Source organism: Rhamphochromis longiceps, linkage group LG6 (assembly GCF_057381845.1).
Source record: "Rhamphochromis longiceps isolate RC_006_pf linkage group LG6, R_longiceps_female_GT1.1, whole genome shotgun sequence".
Taxonomy (NCBI): domain Eukaryota; kingdom Metazoa; phylum Chordata; class Actinopteri; order Cichliformes; family Cichlidae; genus Rhamphochromis; species Rhamphochromis longiceps.
The window spans coordinates 19,577,841-19,595,076 of NC_140562.1; the positions used below are offsets into that span (position 1 = coordinate 19,577,841).

Below are 17,236 nucleotides of genomic sequence, written 5' to 3' on the forward strand. Positions count from 1 at the left end.
CCTCTTCTGATCGCTCCTCCCACAATACCAAGTGGTCATGTCCACTGAAGAGGTGTTTCTCATTTTTTTGTAATACCTTTTGGGAAATAACCACGTGACGATATGATTAGCGGCGTTTAGCACCCTGTAAATTCTGTATTTATTTTTGAGAATTTAGATCTGAAGTCGAGATTAGAGTGTGGGTTTGAGATCAAGCAGGCTAAGAATAGGTGCTGTACAAAGGTTTACTCTTCCCCGACTTTCCAAGTTGTGTATAAATCTGGGCCTCAGCATGTCTAACTCCACCCATATCTCCAGCGGGATCATAATCATTGTGATTTCCAGCATGAAATTATACTGTAGAGTTATAGAAGAGACACAACCTCCATTTATGCTTGATTGAAAGATATATTTAGCCCAAGTCGTAATTTAAGAAGTTAGATGCAAACGTATCTAACTGTCCATGATTTCCGGTAGTTACATTGAGTCTTATAGGGGGACTTTTATCGGGCATATTTTGACAGATTTGGCCATGACAGTGAGGGACGTTTTGGGGTTTTTTTAGTTTATGGTTATAAAGATGAGCAAGCCTGTAGCGGCATCTGGTGGCAAGACAGATGAATTACATCTCCCCAGAGTAGCCTTTCAAAGGAAACGTGTCAACGACCGTCAAGAGTTATTATAGCAGCAGGTCGTAGGTGTAGTTCTGACTTACTGGAGGTTCGTATGAATATTAAAGCTGTGTAAATTAATACAGGGTGGTTAATGGTGAAGATTAATGTTGAATGTGAAATGGATCGGGATACATGTGACTATCGACACACCCGGAACTTTCAGCTTACATCAATCTCATTGGTTGACGGTGACATTTTCTAAATAAAGATTTATACAAATTTGAAACGAAAAAATAAAAATCTGTCTCAGCAATACAAAATATCCAAGGAGGAGGGATCCATCAACAAGAGCCTTGGATGAAGTTGTTGTGGTGGTATCTATTTTATCATCTGAAGTTTTGTTTGTTTGTTTTTTCAGGGTTTTTTCTTTTTCTTTTTTTCCTCTTTTTTCTTTTTCTAATTGATCATATTGTTGACTTGTTGACCCGTAAATGCGACACGTATCTATCATTAGTGATATGAAGTCAGAATAAAAGCTAAAGATTACTGTTGACGGCTCGGTATTTATCAATATAAACGTAGATATTAGACATAAAATAATAATGTTTAAAAAAAAAAGCCGCGTACAAACATCGACAGTAACGACTCCTGCCGGGGGGTCCGGTCACTGGATGTCGTCACCTCTGTCTGTCCACAGCGGGGCAGGACTCGGTGAAACTTCTAGTGGACAGGACAACATCCGACTGCGTCGTCGTGTTATGCTCACAGATGACTGAGTGGCCAGCTGCTCACAAGATCTAACTTTTTTTTTCTTTTTTTTTTTATCTGTTTTTTAAATTTCCACATCGTTTCATACCAATATGGCAGAATCCAGGCGTGAGGAGGAGGAGGAGAACGAAGGGGAGCGCACAAGCCAGGCATCGGGTATGGTGGTGTATCAGGCTTTGATTTATCTGCAGAGCGCGTTTTTTAGGAAAAAGCTGAATCTTGGTTCAAGTGTGAACACTTGCAACATTGACGAAATCATGTAGAAACGCAATGTGAACAGCAAATAATGTGAAAAATCTTCATTGCTAAGCGGGGGACGATGCTCCATTCATAAAACCTGTTGCTTAAAGCTCACAATTCAGGAGTCAGCGTTTTATTCTAATATAAACACAGAAACTGAGAGAGAGGAATGATCCCTAGAAATCCTAGAAATGTATAAAAGGTGTGCAAACCTCTCTTGGACCTGCAGGATCTTGCCATCTGGCAGGATTGAGAGACCGGTGTTAGGGTTAATTTGGGCAAATGCAGAAGGATTTTTAATAACTATGTTTTGATGTTGCTTCAGAAATCTGAACACAGTATAAAGCAGCAGGCTGTTGTAATGCTCTGATTTTCTGCGTGGAAGCAAACCATTACTTTATTTAATAACGCTCTGACTGAAGTGCCATTTACATCAGTTTCTCCGTTTCTTATAATCACACAGCGCTGTGGATTTTAATCATCCAGTTTGTGATTATAGAAAATTCCCACCCGCTTCTGTACTCATAATTTGCTGCTCTTCATTTTAGCCCCGGCTTGCCCACAACAGTTAAGTACCAAGATAGTTTTACCCCAAGTAATCTTTGTTTTTTCTAGCAAGCAACCCCACCCCATGTCAAACCCAGCAGTGTCAGACCCTCTCATACCACAACCTGACTCCACCAGCTGTTTGCATGGAAATTCCTGTCAGTGTCTGAACAGGCAGGCTGCTGTGTGATGAACACGTTGTGGTATGTAATTGACAGAACTTGTGATAATAACAGAAAATCGTCTGACCCACTTCAGATACTACTTCGGGAAGTTTGCACTGTGAATCACTCATTTGCATCGACACCATCTAATCTTCCCGGACACTGCTGCTGACATTGTGTTATTCACTCGTGACATCGTCATTTGGCAGCTTTAAGCTCTCTTGTTTTTAGAGTGAAGGCAAATGTGTTTTCAACAGTTAGCAGCAGCACTTCCTGGATTTTGACCTTAGTCACACTTTAGAATCTTTTCCCTCCCAAAGGTGCTTCAGCATGTTCTTGATGACCTGTACAGGATAGGGAGCAAATTTGCTTATCGAACTGACTGCTCTCTTAACTCATGCTGGTGAAGCGTGACACTTGAAGGCAGATTGTTCTCCATTTGGTGCTCGTTTCACCAGCTGCTCTGTGACTGCTGCCACTTGTGCTGAGTAACGTCAGCATGTGTTCGAGGGAGAGTATGGCTGTGAAGGGGAAACCTTTCCTGCTGACTTTAGCTGCTTTCTGATGTCAGTGAATCTCTAATGGTAAATAATTCTCTTAAAGAAAGCCTCTATTGTTACACACAGGTGCAACACATGTTTCAGTTTCTCTATTTGGGATGATCCTGTTGCTTCATTGGTCAGTGTGTTGGTTATTCTTCCACTTTGGCCCTTATCAATATACCTTAACAGCCATCTGATGCATGTGTGGTCAATCCATTTTCCCAGGGTGCCACACGGGAAATAGGGACTGATTTAGAATAAGCTGAACCCAATTCTGCTTAAAATAAATGTTATCTCTTTATAAGCTTAATTGCTGTTGTTCTCTTCACCTACCACAATGAGGTAGTTCTTGGCCTGAAGTCACCTTCATGATGTTTAAGTATGGTACAAGATTGCCTGAAGCTTATTCAAACTAGTGTGCCTTCACCAGCTGATATAATCTGTCGTTTCTGGCATTTGCTGCTGGTTATGGTGGGATCAAAAATCAGTGTTCACTTTGCAAAACCTCCACAGGACTCTGGAAAAATCTCATTTATGCCTTGTTGATTCCCTATATCACTGCAGTTCTACTAGAGGGATGAAACCTAATTCATTCATTCCCTTATTTGAAGTTTTGAACATGATAGCGGAGAGCTCTGTCTGTCTCAAACTTCCCACAGCCATTCTGTTGGACTGAGATCTGGCGACTCATATGATTCACGTTGTTTGACAATCAGTCCATCTCTGTGCGACGGGGAGGCATGATCAGTTAAGAGTTTCAGTTAATTTGTCACACCTCTGTGTGTGTGAGGTATTCATGCCTAACGTCTCACGCACAGGTGAGCTTAACCAAGACAAAACCGCAGTGCTGTTATTGGTGCAGAGGCCAATTATGACTAATAGGGAGGTTTTTGACATCCATTAAACCAGAACTACATTCAGTACATTTAGAAGTGCATTCAGCTTTAGAGTTTATACTTTAAACCATGCGAAATGTATCAGCCTGCATCACTTTCTTTTTCACACCAACAGACAGAGAAATGGATTCACTTTGGTACCTTTCAGATATTTCAAACTCACTTTTTCTTTCAAAGAACTTGAAAACATGTACCGTTTGCATTCCTATAAGCCTGAATCTGTGAACACAAACAGCTGGCTTACATGATTACTTAAAGTGTAACCAGATACTTTGTTTCTATCCTCTAAGATAGAAACAAAGCCCAACGATTTGTATTTAAAAAAATGAAAAAATGAAAAAACACATCTCAAACCTGCAAACTCAGAAAATATCTGAATCTTTTAGTTTTGACTGTCATGTCTATTTTATTTATAGCCTATAAGAGATTTAAACAGCAGAAGCTGACTGTGCTCTAGAGAAAAGGCACATTTACATTCCAGGTCTCCAGAAAAGCCCAGTTTTAAAATATATAAAGAAATTTTCATATCAGTATTGGCAATACGGGCCCTGCATTGACTTGATATCAGATCAATGCCAAATCGTGCAGTATCACACAGCACTGCTGGTTACTTTATCTTCATATTAGAGCTATGGGTTTTTGGTTGCTCAGCTAGTAGACCAGCAGGTCTATCAATCAGAAGATCAGTGAACTCATCCTGACTCCTCCAGCTGCCCTGAGTTGCCACATGATAAATCTGTGTGAGGGTGTGAACGCTAGAAAGTACTTAGGCATAGATAAAAGTGCTGAATGAGTGTGCGTATGACTGGATGAATGAGATTAGTAGTAGAAAGTGCTTTGAGTGCTCACCTGAGTAGAAAGGTGCAATATATAAGTACCAGTCCATTTAGCTTACTTGGATTTACTCAAGGACTCATATTTGAAGTGCTTTGAATGAGTGCTCTTCAGGTGCTCTGAGAAATCGTTGTTTTTTTTAAAAATAGATCTTCCATTTATCATCATATTTTTAATTTTCTTTTTAAAATCCTTTAGTTAATTCAACATTTTAAGCAAATACTCAAGAGCCAGGTTCTATATTGCACTGGAAATATAACAGTTAACTGTTTAAGCCTGAAATAAATGCTGACCTGGTGAGAGAGTAAATGTAAATTCAAAGCTGCTGAAGTTCATTATTTAACGGCTGTAGACCCGCGTCACCTACAGTATGGATGACAGAGTCGCGTGAACATTTCTGTGACTTCACAAGTAAAAGATTAATATGGTGCAGTGTTACACTGAAAACCTCCACTTCCTGATTGACCACATTCCACTTCATCAGATTGGCCGAGTAAACACTGAGACATTATCGGCCGTCCCTCTTTTTTTTGCTCTTGCCTGTGGGTGTGCGACTGCTTGCTTCAGCTTCACTGGCACGTTCAGAGGGACGCTCGGTGGACCAGGAGAGAAAATATTGATTGGAAATAACCTTTTGGATGCTGAACGCTTCATGTCTTTTCCTTTAATTTCTCTCAGGTAAGGCTGTCAGCACATGGTGTCACTTCTAGTGATACAGATGACCAGGCAGGTGTGCTTTTGTGTCACTTATGTGACTTCTGTTATGAAGTGTTGACATTTTATTAAGTGTAAAAGTGTCATCATGTAGCCACTTAAAAATGTCTGTGTCATCAAGTGAAAGTACAGAAGCTGTGTTCTCACATGCTGCGTAAATTGAAGAAGCAGCACTATAGCTTAAACAGATAACAAGTAACAGGTGTGACAGGTGCGTGTCATGAACAACTAGGTCAGGGCGTCAGGTTTGAGGCATTAAAAACAATGCCTCCTCTGTCTCTGCCTGCTTGCTTTCATTAAACTTCAAGGACAAATGACTTTAGTTTAAATGACTGAATTTACTCTTTAGCTTGTGCTGATAAATGCTGGAAATCTGCTTTAGGTTTGTAAAAACCTAGAGATCAGGTCATGGACCACATTAGTCCAGGAAATAACTATACGTATGTTTATGGTGCTTCCTGAAGGAAACCAGTTCATTTTAGCCAAACTGGTTCATCAACATGTTTCTGTCCACCCTGCTGGTATGGTTTCAGTTCTTGTATTTCTAGTTCACACAGCACTGTCTGGAAGCAGTGGGAGAGTCTGGGGTTTGTGTCTTATAAAACAATGGCTCAGACCTTTGGCGTGGACCGTGATGTCATATTTAGTTGCCTTTTTAAAAACTCCCATCTTCACCTGCTGCTTCTTTTGTGCATTTTTATCCTCATTCTGATCCTCAGTAAGTTGCTTTACCAGTAGGACCAGCTCATGTTTTAGAAAGATCATTCTATCTCAAATGAACCTGCACCTACGGCTCAACCGTCTCTGATTCGCTTACAGATTTTATTTTTATTTAATCGTTGCTGTGAAATTTTATCTATCAAATACTTTTTTTCCCCAAACTTCAATGTTTACATATGGATGACTGAAAGGCTATTAAAGATGAGATTTTCTCTGACCTTCCTTGCCATCAGAGTCAATAAGGATCTGTAACTTGGGAGAGCAACGTCTAAAAATGTCCAATTATTGACTAGTTAAAATTTGAAGAAAAATAATCAAGCAGTCCTGTGATGTCTTGTATTTGAACTCACAGTAAAAGTTTGGGTTGTTTTTTTTTCTGTTTGTTTGTTTTTAAACTGATATTATAAAAGATTTCTGAATGAATATAGTTGTATTTTGCAATAATACAAAATAAAATGTGCAGAATACTTTTCAATGTCAAATTTCTGGTTACAAAAACGAAGAAAGTGCCATTTTCATTCAAACTTCAAGTTAGATTGAGCAAGTATAACAAGTTGTACCACAAAAATATCAGTAGATCGTTTCCAGATGGTACTCTAATTATAAATGAGAAACTAATTTTGTTGATTATATGCATATTTTTTCATTTTCAAGACCTACTCTACCCAAAGGACTATCTGATAATAACATTTATATCATAGTTGTGACTAAGTATTGAACTTAAAGTATTCTACAGGTTTAATTGCATCATTGTAAAATTCAACTTTGTACCATTCAGAAATTATCACTGGTTGTCTTTTGATTTGTGAAGCTTTTTTCTAAGTAAGCGCTCAAATGTGACTTTACACAACCGCTTCATTTATTTGTTTTTGTTTTTAATATTTTAACTGACCAATACTAAGACATTTTTTGATGTATCTGTACTAAATTTTAGATCCTGATTCCTTTTGATGATAAGAAAGGCCAGTGAAATTCTCAGGCTTTTATCTTTAATAATGTTTGAAATATTCATGTCCAAACACTGACTCATGCTGGTAGTGAGCCAATGGACCATTTTTCAAAAATATATCTCTTGAAAAAAAATTTTGACGTATAAGGTTGAAATTTCATAACAATCATTATAACAAGTTTTTTCAGAAAGATTTAAGTTAATTGCACATGATCGATCAGAAGGTCATGTTAACATAGCTTGTTTCTGGATTCAGTGAAAGCAGCCATTGCTTCTGGTTACTTGACCTGTAGTATCTCAGTCACTGCACTAAAAATGATCAATCATGATACATCTAACTTTTCTCATACGTCATTCATTGTCACTTATAAAACCTGTTTCTCTCTGTTTTCCTCTGCAGATGGTGCTGAAAGAACCAAGAACCAAGAACATTTGCATTCCAGGTATTTGATTTCATGCCGAGCTGAAGTTTTGTATGTTCGATCCAGCTACAGCTGTTCAGTTTCACCAAACTTCAGCTGTAGCTGGAAGCAGGGCTCTGTCCCCTTTAACAGCCAGATATGCTGATGGTGAGGTTGTGAATGGACCAAACAATGCGGTGATCTATCCTCGCTGACAGACAGGAGGTCAACACAATGACGAGTAGACACCGTGCTGCTTTTTTCACTTGGTGTTTACACATGTTAAGAAGACAAATGTGTGTAGAGCTGAAAATCTGTCCAGTTATTTAAAGCTTTCATGCATCGTGGATTTGTTTGTGACCTATTAAGTCCATGTGGTTCCAACTCAAGCAGTCAATTAAATTAACCGCCCAGCACAAGGAAAGGAGGATTGTTGGGCTTTTGTCAGATAGTTTAGATCCAGGACTCGGGTCTTAACGAGCAGGGAAAATTCCCTGTCACGTTAGTTCAACCTCTATAGTTTTCAACCAGCACAAAGAGTGCTGCGATCAAAAGGAAAGAATGTTTGAAAGTGAAACAAACGGAAGATGTCAATACATTCGCCTCCTGTATTTTGTAAAAGAGTTACAAAAGAGGAAATTGTCCTGTTTATTGGGATTCCTGGTTTTGTTAGCCCGATGTGTTCAAACAGATTAATGAACGGTGTTTGTTGGGATACTACTCTTGTCCTATAAGGCGGAAACTTATTATTCTTTGCCTTTTATTTGTGTGTGGTTGTAAAAGTGGATGCATTTTTTTTAAGCATATAAAGTTTCATAAATGTGGTCAGTGTTTTTAAAAGCTTCAACCTGTGCTGAACATTTGGATTCAGACAGTTTTTACCCCTCAGCTGTAAAATACTGATGGAGTAAGATACCAGCAGGATATCATAAGTGGACAATTTTGAATCCCAGTGACTTTGATCACAATGTCAAAGTCAGAGGTCAAGTTTTCTGAAAATCTTGTGAATGCGATAACTCAAGAAGGAAGTCACCTTGGATTTTCATCTACTGAAAACCGACAAGTTTGAATCCCAGTGGCCTTGACCTCAAGGTCAGAGGTCAAGTATTCCGAATACCTTTTGAATCTAATAACTCAAGGCGACATTGACTTTGATACCATGGTGTGTACTGTCTATTGGAGGCTGAGAAGTAGCACTTGCATCCAGCAGTGTTTTTTTTCCTACTGTTGGATCTCTATGATGTCATTTAATGCTGCTGTCTGAGGCAAATAAGTCTGTATTTAAGCAGAATTGCTGCCCACCTGCTGCTTAAACCGTCCGTTTGAGAGAGGTAGCCAATCAGAAGTAAGGAAATGAAACGACTCGTTTCAGACAGCCCAGTCTAAGAAATGTGAATTGCATAATTAACTCTGGACTCTAAGAAATTTCTAAGAACTTATTTCAATGTATTTCAGCACATTTTTTTTTCTGCTTGTATAAAATATTTTTGTCTTTTTACCTGATGTAAACCACCTTACTCTTCCCTTAACCATAATAATCCAATATAGTCTGCCATCTGCCGGCTTACATTTTTATCATTTACATCTATAAAATATTTAAGCAATTCATCTCTGCCTTATTGTCAATCTATTTTTGGATCATCAACAATAAGGAGGAGCTGCATGGAGTTACACTGCAAGGATTGTTAAAATGAAGAGTGACGAGATTTCTGTTTAACCATGGTGTCACTGCAAAAGTATGACCCTGCTGTTGATGATAAACAAGACTCTTGTTCTGCTCTTTTCAGTCCAGGACCTCTCTCCTCAATACGAGCTGCTATCAAACGAAGTAAGTTTGCCTAAACCGGCCTTCTGAGAAGCGTTTAGAGCCTTTTACGGTGTGTTTCTTCACACGTTTTTCATGTGGAAGTGTAATGAGTCAGCAGGCTTTTTTTTTTTTTTTTAAGAGAGAAATATATCTGTAGTATGATTAACTTGAACAGACATCTTACAGTGCAATGGTGACAAAGTTCATGTTACTTTTTTTTTCTTTCTTCCTTTAGCGAGAACAAACTCTCAGAGCAACAACAGAGACAGGAGGTACAGTAAAATGTTCCCATCCTCCTACTCTTTACATCTCGCCTGTATTGTTTGCTTCTTAAAAGCTTAATGAAACCAAATATCTGATTTGTGCCATGTGGTTCAGAGAACTGTGCTTTTGCTAACGAATCTAAAAAGTAATCATCAGTAAATAAACTGCATTAAAGATAAATGAGAAGTGGGTGTGTAGATGTGTTTTTGTCGGGGGGGTGGTTTCATGGAGGGGGGGTCCTCATGGTGCTATGGCGATTTGTCTTCCAGGCGACCACAGATCACTTTTGTAGCAGCAGAGCCTCTGACAAGTAACACCTGGTTCACAGGATCCTCGGTGGTTTCCCCTCCTCCTCAGCCAGGCTCTGTGTCCCAGGTAGGTTTGACCTGAGCCACAGTGTCTCAGTGTTACCTATTTAAAAAAACAAACAAACAACAACACAGGCACGCAGACTCAAATGCTTTGACTGAAAGGTTCAAATGTTGGGTCCAAACATGCCTGGATCAACCTATGAAAGCATGCCTAATGAAAAGAGTCATAATAACAATAGTAGAAAGTTCAATAATTCTATTATTCTAGATACACGACACAGAAATGTCATAGCAACTGAGAAAATGTGGGAAAATCTCTCTTTTAATGACTCTACTCCCACCATCCAATGACCAGGTGATCAAAGAGAAGACTGGGGAGGAACACACTGTAAAGCCCACTCCAGCCCCCCGCCGGAGCAGCTGCACAGCCACAAGCGCCACACAGGCTGACCCTACCGCTGCCGTCACACAGCGTGGTGACACTCCACCGTTAGCGGAGAAAAGACCTGCTGGTGAGGCATAAAAGGATCGTTACTGTCTGCTGAGCATTCATAGCAGGTTTGACTCTAAACACCGTGGTTCTTCATGTTTCCAGGCACAAAGCCACAAAAGCCACCCAGGCCCTTGCTGCCGAAACAAGCAGACAGAAAAGCAGCAGAGAAGGTTGTGACAAATACTGCAGCGCTCACAAACGCTGAGGACCAAAGTGATCCTGGCTCTGATGGAAAGCAACTTCGACAGCAAGACTCCACGCACACGTGCGTCCGATCTGTAACTGTCCACTGGAACATTCCCGTAAACCATCCTTCTGTTGCCCCTGAACCTGGTGACGCCACTCTTTCACCTTCAAACTCCAATCGCAGCCAACGTCCCGTTCCACGCCCTCGCACGAAATCCCTTAAGCAAGCACCCGAAGAGGAGGCTAAAGTTCAGACTTTGGTTGAAATCTGTGAAAGTTTTGGGGATATTCAATCTGATAACCAGGAGTTCCACTCAAATAAGTATTTAAAGGAGTTGTTGGAGGTTTTCGGTGCAGATAACGAGTGCGAGCAGGGCGGTGGCATCACTGATCAAGCCGACGAATCCTCGCAAAGTGAAGATGCTCCTGACGAGATGAGCGGCAGCAACAATCAACGTAGCATCCGGGCCACGATCCAGGCCTTTGAGAGCCAGGCTACCGGCGAGGACGGAAATGGGAATGAATCTAGCAAACCGCAGCTTCCTGCCAGGAAGCCATCCATTAGACCTCCGGTTGCTGCTAAACCTTTTGTAGCTCTCAAACCTCCGTTTACCCCGAGTATAGACGATGACAGTCAAAACATATCGGGGGCAAACATCTTTAAAAACGCTATGACAGCCCCCAGACCTCAGCCTCCTGAGAAACCCGCAGGTCTATCAATAAGGGAGGAACTGGAGGCTTTACACAGCAAGGGGGCAATGTCACAAATATCACGCTCTCCGCTGACCAGAATCAGTCAGGTGTATGAGGAAGAATCTTCACCTTTTCCACCTGAATATTCACCTTTTCCACCTATACCTCCGGTGAAGGAACCACTCAAACCCAATCTGAATATAAACAACCACAACTCGGCCTCCGTGGTCAGAGAGAAAGAGTATGTGGAGACTCCAATAAGTAAGTGCAAATAAAATGCACTGCTCCAAAAGCACGTGTTTACGTTTTTCATCTCCAGTTTCTGTGTTAATCGACCTACTGTTTTGTTTTGGGTTTTTCAATCTGCTTTCATATAAAAATCCTTTATTTGACTTTATTAATGTAAGAAGAAATCCTATAAATTGTGGTTAAGAAGGTTATCTTGCCTGCAAAGATCTTACTGGTGTTTAAGTGACAACCATAAGAAGCTGAGAAAAGAGAGCAGAATCTTTGATTGGTGTCACTGGCAGATATTTGACATTTAAAGAAACCTAATGAATGGTTGTTTGGTTACATCGTGGTCAGAGATGCTGCACAAAACTATCTAGTGACTGGAGGAATGGCTAAGAAATGCGAATGCACAGTTTCCCCCCCAGCCTTATTTCCTACAATGCCAAATGCTCCCTTTAAGTAAACCTTAAGCTCTTCTCATCTCGATTGCAAATAACAACAACGTTCTGCTTGACTTTTATGACATTAATGTACACCGGAGGTCCTGAGTTAGGTTGGTGCAACACAAAAGCAAAGCTGTACACTCATGAGGTGTCTCATTGCTCAGATCCGATGCCATTTAAACCGCCGCGTAACTCTAACATCAATGGAGGCTCCGTCACCGTGCCAAGCCTGCCGAAACGACCAACCACCATCAGGGTCCCCAGCAAAACCAGTTCAGGTAGGTTCAGTAAGCCTTAAGCGATTGACTGATGTTTGATTTATGTCAAAACACTGATGTGTTTATCTGACATGTATGCAGCATGTGGTAACTGCGCACTGAACTCTTACCTACCTTCACTTTATTTATCCTGTACACATGAAGCACTGCTGCTCAGTATGCCTTTTTTTTAATGTCAGATTCCTCCTGGGATGATCCTCCTCCTCTTCCAATTCAGAACCCCGTGGGCTCACTAAACAACTCAATGAACCACAAAAAAAGCCTGCAGTCCAGCTTGTCCCTCCAGGTATGATTTGGATCACAGGAAAGCCTTAAACCTCATTAAAGTGCATCTTCTGATGAAACTCTTGCCTCCTAAACCCGCTGCCTGCTGTTGAGCTTCAGCTAGTTGTGCTTCACATCTTTTGCCCTGATTCTTTTTCCAGGAGCCTTTCAGTGCTATGCCAATGCCATCTCTGCCACCTCGGTAAGTGCAGGGGGGAAAACAATCAGATATCAAACTGTAGGACACTTTGAGTATGTCCCGCTCAAGTTGTGCACAATTTTGCACTTCAGGAAGCCAAGTGTGAACAAAAGCCTCCCACCTCGCCCACCTGCTGCCAAAATAGCCCCAGGAAGGCCTCCCCAAAGCTTCAAAGCCACAGGTCGCTCTCAGTCGCTGTCATGGGACGCTTCACCTAAACTCCAGCCAGAGAAGCCCCACAGGAAAGAACTCGTCTTACCCCCAAGGCCCAACCCAGGCCACCGCCTCTACAACAAATACACTGTGAGAGACTGCATGCATAAAAACTCCAGGCTTGTTTCTACAACGGCTTAGTGAGGGCTTGATAATATTATTTTTTTTCTTTCTCCTACTAGTTGCAGCTTCCCCATGGGATTGCAAGCTTTGACTACAAAGGGAGTAGTTCAAGAGAGCTGTCATTCCAGGTGACCAAACTAGTTTTACCAGCACATATGTGGCCTGCAGCTCATCATTGTTAAGCACATCATTAAGTCCTTTGTGTACTGTTGGCCTTTCAATAGAAAAACGAAGTGCTGCTGCTGCTCAGAGAAATTAATCACAATGAATTGGAGTGCCAAGTTGGACAAACTAGAGGAAAAGTCCACAAGTCCTGCATGAAGATTATAACTCCCCTTTCCTCGGATGAATCTTCACCACAGGTGACTCAGCCTTTTATTATGAGTCAGTGAATGTTTTTTGCCACCTGATCCGTTGATGCTGTCGTTACCAGTCTGTCCTGATGTGTTATACTTTAAAGTCTTTGTTCCTTTTTGTGCAGGATTCTGACCAAACTGGGCTAAAGGTGCAGGTCGTACATGACTTCGATCCAGGTGAAGCATCGGTTTCTTGAATAACTGTTTAATAGAATATTTTTGACATTTCAGGCTGTTCTTTGTCTGGATTTGTTGTGGCATTTTAATTAAGAGGACAAATACAATTATAGGTTTCCAGTCAAGAGGGGAGGGAGGTTAGTATAGTGTAATCTCTGTAGACAGGGGGCTAACCCAAGGGCCTCCCACTAAATTTAGAAATGCATATGCATTTTTTTTTTCTTTTAATCTTTGGAGACAATTCTTTCTGGTGAAGTCAGGAGGTGATGGTTTATATGGCACAAGATAATGGGGGCTAACTAGTAAGAATTAGCGTTAACTTTGACCAAGACTAGCTTGTTTTCCAGAAAAGAAATGCAATAGAAAGGAGGTCAGTCCAAAATTGACAACCACGCCTAGATCTACCTCTAATGCTCCCTAAATAACAAATAGTTTCTTATTTCTGCTGGCCTCTTTGTGTCCGTGCTACAGTGAACACTCTAAACAACAACCTCTCCTGCTGATAAAATGCATGAAAAGAATCATAGACACTGATGGCCACTTTATTGGGTACACCTTGCTAGTACCAGTTTGGCCTGTATTAATTATTCATGGCATAGATTCAACACGGTGCCGGAAACATTCCTGATAGACAACTGCAGATTTGCACATCCACGATGCAGAACTCCTGCTATACCACATATCACAGGTGGAGGTCATTTGAGTACAGTGAACTAATTCACATTCAAGAAACCATCAAATATCTTTGATGGCACTAAGGGGCCCAAAGTGTGCCAGTGTGCCATGCTTTAAACTTAAGCATGACCATGTCTATATACTTAAATTCACTGGGTTACCACCATGTGATCAGCTGATCAGCCATCAGCATTAACAAACAGTTGAACGGGTGTACCTAATGAAGTGGCCTGTAAGTGTAGATGTATTTGTTGTATTTGATTGTTTGCACTGAATGATTGATTGTGAAGTGTTTGGTCCTCAGAGGGCCCCGGAGAGCTGAGTCTGAGAGCGGGAGATATTGTGACCATGGTGGAGAAGGTGGACAGCGAGTGGTACAGGGGCACCTGTAGGGGATCTACTGGTTTCTTTCCCATCAATCATGTCAAAGTCCTGGTAGGTTTCAGTGCATTCTTCACCTATTTAGTGACAATCAAAAAGCAAGGCAAATGCTTTTAACTTTTGTTTTCTTTTTGATTAGTTGGATTCACCAAAACCCCTCCCAGAAAGGAAACCAAAGCCGCCACCAACACCCGCAAAAGTCAGGTACTGTCTTTGCAGCATAAAATGTTTGGATCAGCCTTTACAAACCAGCATGATGGGCTAACTGGATGTTTAATATACCCTTAAAGTGGTCCCAGGTGTATGGCGAGGTTCGACTTTGAAGGGGAGCACAGTGATGAGCTGTCGTTCTCTGAGGGTGATGTGATCCAGCTGAAGGAGTATATGGGACAGGACTGGGCACGGGGACAGATCGGCGGCCACACTGGCATCTTCCCCCTTAACTTTGTAGACGTCATTGAAGATCTGCCTCCACCCCCGAGTCAGAAACCCAGTAAGAAGGTCGCACTGCCCGGTAAGATTTTCTGAAGACACTCAGACGCTCACTATGTGCTGACTTTTAAACTGTACATGCATACATTTATCTGTGTGAATATCCACACTACAACATGCCGACGTTTTGTATCTTTCACTGAAGAGCTTTTATGAGCGTCTTTACTTCATGCTGGCTGGTACATACTCTCTGTGGCATGTCAAGAATTTGCACTTGTGTTTGACTTTAATTAAGTAATTGTTTACAAAAGCCCAGCCATAGACAGGAGTTTAGAATTACAGATCAGAGGTTACGAGTAGTGCATTGTTGTCCTACAAATACTTTTTAAATCAGGGGTGTCGAACTCCAGGCCTTGAGGGCCAGGTGTCCTGCAGGTTTTAGATCTCACCCTGGGTCAACACACCTGAATCAAATGATTAGTTCATTACCAGGCCTCTGGAGAACTTCAAGACATGTTGAGGAGGTAATTTAGCCATTTAAATCAGCTGTGTTGGATCAAGGACGCATCTAAAACCTGCAGGACACTGGCCCTCAAGGCCTGGAGTTCGACACCTGTGCTTTAAATACTATAAATTGAGGAAAAAAGTTGAAAAGTTAAAGCAAAGCATTCACATGAATAATGCAAACTCCTGCTCAGTAAAAGAAATAATACAAAAAGGCTGACACCAGTCTCCTCAATGGCAGCAATATTGAATTATTAATAGCACACCAATACATTATTGAGGACTGTCACAAAATGTGGCCACAGAATTTTCTGTTTGTTCCTTGATTTAATTTTGTTCACACAGGGATGGCTGCCGCTTCTCCAAGCATGCACCCTGAGGCTGGCAAACCTGCTCAGGTAACCAACACAAGCACGATAATAAATCCAGACAATGTTGGTCATGCAATTTGACCCTGTGTTTTGAGCAAAATATATAATAGTTTTGTTATAGTTAAGTTTTCCGCAGGTGCACTGAACATTTGTGTATTTTGCTCTTTTTTTTTTTTGTAGGCGTCTCACTCTGACGTGGAGTGGGTGGTGGCTCTGTATGATTATGCAGGGAGGACAGAGGAAGAGCTGTCCTTTCAACAGGGCGACTGTATCCTCGTCACCAAGCACATGGATGCTGAGTGGAGCTGTGGCAGGCTCAACGGCAGGGAGGGCCTCTTCCCCAGGAATTATGCGGAAAGCACCACAGGTGTGATGTCATTAACATTTGAGCTGAAGAGTTTCGTTTTGAAACGCCCGTGTTTTTATACTGTGCGTTTTTGGTAGAGAAAATCAGGTGTGAGAAGATGGACAAAGACCTCGCTTTTTATGTCATGCTGCTCTGTAGCATGACACAGTGAGAAGCAATGTTTGCCCCCAAAGCTTCACTGTTTATCACATGCATCCACTAAATACACTGTTCTAAAAGTTCAAGAAACAAGAGTATAGGATCATGCTCAATGAGATCTGATTTGCAAGTGTTCCTTCAAATCTTGCCCTTTACAGGCCAGCAGCCGTTTAATAACCAGGAGAATGGAGCTGCTGGAGGCGGGAGAGCCAGGGCTCTGTACAGCTTCGCATCAACCTGTGATGAGGAGCTCTCCCTGCGGGTACTGATGTGATTCCATCTTACATGAGTAAACAATAAATTCCTCATTACATGTAAAACCACATTTCCTCTTCTTTTACAGGTTGGGGATATTGTAACCAATCTCGAGTCCATAGATGATGAATGGTTTTTAGGGGACCTGAGGGGCAAACGGGCCTTGGTTCCTAAAAACTACGTGCAAGTACTGGATTAAAGCCACATGGACTTTTGCTCGGTGCAAAGCACAGCTGGATGACCTGAAGCTCCAGTGACTTGTTCACAGCAGCAGAAGCCTGAACTGACTTTAAGTTGAATGCAGTATTTTACCTACAAGTAATCTAACTTTAAGTCCACTTGAAAAATGTTTACTGAATAATCAATAAAAATATTACAAATGGTGGACGATGTTGGTTTCTTGGTAAGCATTTTTGATTTGACCAGATGTACACTAGCACCATCTAGTGGTTTTATTTTCTTCCCATTACAAATGAATTTCACTTTCAAAGTGTTCTTTACTGAGATGAAATTAAATCACACCATTTTGGGGGGGAATATTACTGCTATAATTTTAGTAAGCTTCAGTAATGTGATTTAACAGGACCTGTGCATACTGCAAGAGTTTTACCACAGATACTGGAAACACAGGCATCTTCTACACTGAAGAATAAATTGAATTCAGGTCAGTTACCTTTTATACAAACAAGACCTAATGCACTGCTAATT

At 41.1% G+C, this 17,236-nt stretch overlaps 1 protein-coding gene across 1 annotated transcript; it reads left to right on the forward strand.

Annotated features, from left to right (window-relative positions):
- The first annotated feature begins 1,299 nt into the window (after positions 1–1,299).
- On the forward strand, positions 1,300–16,913 carry sh3d19 (SH3 domain containing 19). The gene is made up of 21 exons (XM_085409604.1): positions 1,300–1,517; positions 7,367–7,409; positions 9,155–9,195; positions 9,410–9,446; positions 9,708–9,813; positions 10,105–10,261; positions 10,345–11,382; positions 11,960–12,073; positions 12,253–12,359; positions 12,499–12,539; positions 12,629–12,839; positions 12,932–13,000; positions 13,097–13,234; positions 13,354–13,405; positions 14,385–14,515; positions 14,601–14,665; positions 14,752–14,975; positions 15,743–15,795; positions 15,949–16,135; positions 16,432–16,535; positions 16,617–16,913. The coding sequence occupies exons 1-21, from the start codon at positions 1,454–1,456 to the stop codon at positions 16,725–16,727; spliced, it is 3,093 nt and encodes a 1,030-aa protein (XP_085265730.1). The 5' UTR covers positions 1,300–1,453; the 3' UTR covers positions 16,728–16,913.
- Positions 16,914–17,236: the final 323 nt, after the last annotated feature.